The sequence below is a fragment of the Quercus robur genome, chromosome 7, assembly GCF_932294415.1.
Source record: "Quercus robur chromosome 7, dhQueRobu3.1, whole genome shotgun sequence".
Classification (NCBI taxonomy): Eukaryota; Viridiplantae; Streptophyta; class Magnoliopsida; order Fagales; family Fagaceae; genus Quercus; species Quercus robur.
Window position 1 is genome coordinate 11926243 of NC_065540.1, and position 2619 is coordinate 11928861.

The 2619-nt window shown below is 43.8% G+C and overlaps 1 protein-coding gene across 1 annotated transcript; it reads left to right on the forward strand.

Annotated features, from left to right (window-relative positions):
- Nucleotides 1-443: 443 nt before the first annotated feature.
- LOC126691018 (uncharacterized) lies at nucleotides 444-1616 on the forward strand. The gene is made up of 2 exons (XM_050386103.1): nucleotides 444-1031; nucleotides 1176-1616. Exons 1-2 carry the CDS (start codon nucleotides 444-446, stop codon nucleotides 1614-1616), a joined length of 1029 nt encoding a protein of 342 aa, XP_050242060.1.
- The last annotated feature ends 1003 nt before the right edge of the window (nucleotides 1617-2619 follow it).

Consider the following 2619-nt stretch of genomic DNA (forward strand, 5'->3'; position numbering starts at 1 on the left):
CTGCACCAGTCATGCAGACATCATCTGTCCAACATGTGCAATCTATGGCGGCCGCAATGGCGGAGTTAACTCGCCAAAACCAAGAATTAAGAATGGAGATTAATCTAAGAAGGCAAACACATGAAGAACGTGAAGGAGGAGGACAAACACAAAGTCATGATGATAGAGAAAATACTGAAATTGGAAGTCTGTTAAGAGGCACCACTTCACGAACGGTACCACACTTGAAAGAGGAGATGGACCAAATGAAGAAAGTCATGGAAGAAATGAAAGAGAACATGAGAAGGGCTAATCCGATAGAAGATTTGGTCCACAAAACTGATTCCCCCTGTACAGCTTCCATCAACGGTCACCCTCTACCATCAAAGTTCAAGTTGCCTTCTCTGGCTTCGTATGATGGAACACAAGACCCGTTTGATCACATTGCCACCTTTAAGACCACTATGTATCTTCAAGGGGTTCCCGATGAAATAATGTGTAGAGCCTTCCCTACTACCCTCAAGGGTCCAGCACGAGTTTGGTTCAACAAAATACCCCCGAATTTGGTAAGTTCTTTTGAAGAATTGAGCAAGTTGTTTGTTAATAATTTCATTGGGGGACAAAAACACAAGCGTTCCTCATCCAACTTGTTGAGCATAGAGCAAGGGAAGAACAAGAGCCTGCGGTCATTGATCACTCGTTTCAACAGAGAAGCCCTGAGTATGGACGAAGTAGATGACAAGTTTCTATTGGCGGCCTTCCATAATGGGGTGAATTCGGATTTATTTATACATAAACTCTATGAAAAAGAGCCTCAGTCCATGGCCGAACTTGTCCATTCGGCCCAAAATTTTATGAATGCAGAAGACGCGATCATCGCTAAGAAGAAGAAGAGATCTGAGAGAGTAGAAGCAAACCCCAGTCGTCATTCCGAGCAAGGCTCTCGTCCAAAGAAGGGACGGACGGAAGAAAGGAAAGACCGAGATAATAAGAAGTCGGGCTCTTCAGCACGGAATCAACAATATACCCCTTTAAACATGCCACTTGAGCAGGTTCTTATGCAAATCAAGGATGATCCTTCCTTGAAGTGGCCGGAGAAAATGAAGGGAGATCCCAATAAGCGCAATAGGAACAAGTATTGTCGCTTCCATAGGGATCATGGTCATGATACAGACGAGTATTTAGATTTAAAGCAGCAAATTGAAAATCTCATAAGGCAAGGGAAGTTGAGGAATTTCCTTGAACGAGACCACAAGGACGAGAAACTGAAAGGGAAGATGGAAGAGTCATCGCGACCACCGCTCAGAGAAATAAGAGTCATCATAGGGGGAGGTTCAACAAGCCAGTCATCCAAGTCCAAGAAAGTATACTTGAAGGTAGTGCAGAGCGTCCAACTTTTTGGACGATTACCAAGAGCAAGGTCTACGGACGAACAAGCGATCACTTTCACGGACAAAGACGCTGAGAGAATTCATCACCCACATGATGATGCTATCGTCATCACCTTACTTATTACTGACTACACAACTAGAAGAGTGCTAGTGGACAACGGAAGCTCGGCAGACATTTTATATTATCCAGCTTTTCAGCAGATGAGGTTAGGACGAGACCAGCTCCGTCCAGTAAACTTCCCCTAGTAGGTTTTGGTGGAATGAAGGTACAGCCTGTGGCTACTATTTCCTTATCAGTGGTAGTGGGGGCATACCCACGACAAATCACCAAGGATGTGAACTTCCTTATAGTAAATTGTTCATCGTCCTACAATGCCATAATTGGAAGGCCAACTTTAAATAGTTGGAAAACTGTTACATCTACCTACCACTTGTCAATCAAGTTTCCAACAGAACATAGAGTATGACAGGTACAAGGAGACCAAATAGCAGCAAGAGAATGTTACCTGGCCATGTTGGCCATGGATGAACAGGTACAGACCATGAATATTGAAGAAAAGAGAATTGTAGCAGAGCCTACCGAAGTGTTGGAAGATATTCCCTTAGATGAAAATAACCCTGAGACGTGTACCAGGGTTGGAGCAGATCTAGAGGAGAAGATTAAGAAGGACCTCGTCCATTTTTTGAAGAAAAATATAGATGTGTTTGCGTGGAGTCATGAGAACATGTCGGGTATAGATCCTAGTGTCATTACCCATCGTCTAAATGTATGTCCTTCCTCCAAGCCAGTGCGACAGAAGAAAAGGGCGTTTGCCCCTGAAAGAGATAATGCTATCAAAGACGAAGTCCAAAAGTTAATTGTGGCGAAGTTCATTCGAGAAGTGTACTATCCGGATTGGTTGACTAATGTAGTGATGGTCAAGAAGGCAAATGGTAAGTGGAGAATATGTGTAGACTTCACCGATCTAAACAAGGCTTGCTCCAAGGATAGCTACCCGCTATCACACATTGACCAGTTGGTAGATTCCACTGCGGGGCACAAGTTGCTTAGCTTCATGGATGCTTTCTCCGGATACAATTAGATAAGGATGGACGAGGTAGATCAAGAGAAGACGTCCTTTGTCACCAGTCAAGGTTTGTTCTGTTATAAGGTGATGCCCTTTGACTTAAAGAATGCAGGGGTGACATATCAGAGATTGGTCAACCACATGTTCCGTCCGCAGATTAGGCGAAATGTAGAAGTCTATGT

What these genes read in the sequence shown, in the direction of transcription:
- LOC126691018 (XM_050386103.1), top strand. Translation starts at nt 444, where the DNA reads ATGTATCTTCAAGGGGTTCCCGATGAAATAATGTGTAGAGCCTTCCCT. An exon ending in TAAACATGCCACTTGAGCAG is followed by an intron (nt 1,032 to 1,175) that starts GTTCTTATGCAA and finishes GATTTAAAGCAG; the next exon opens with CAAATTGAAAATCTCATAAG.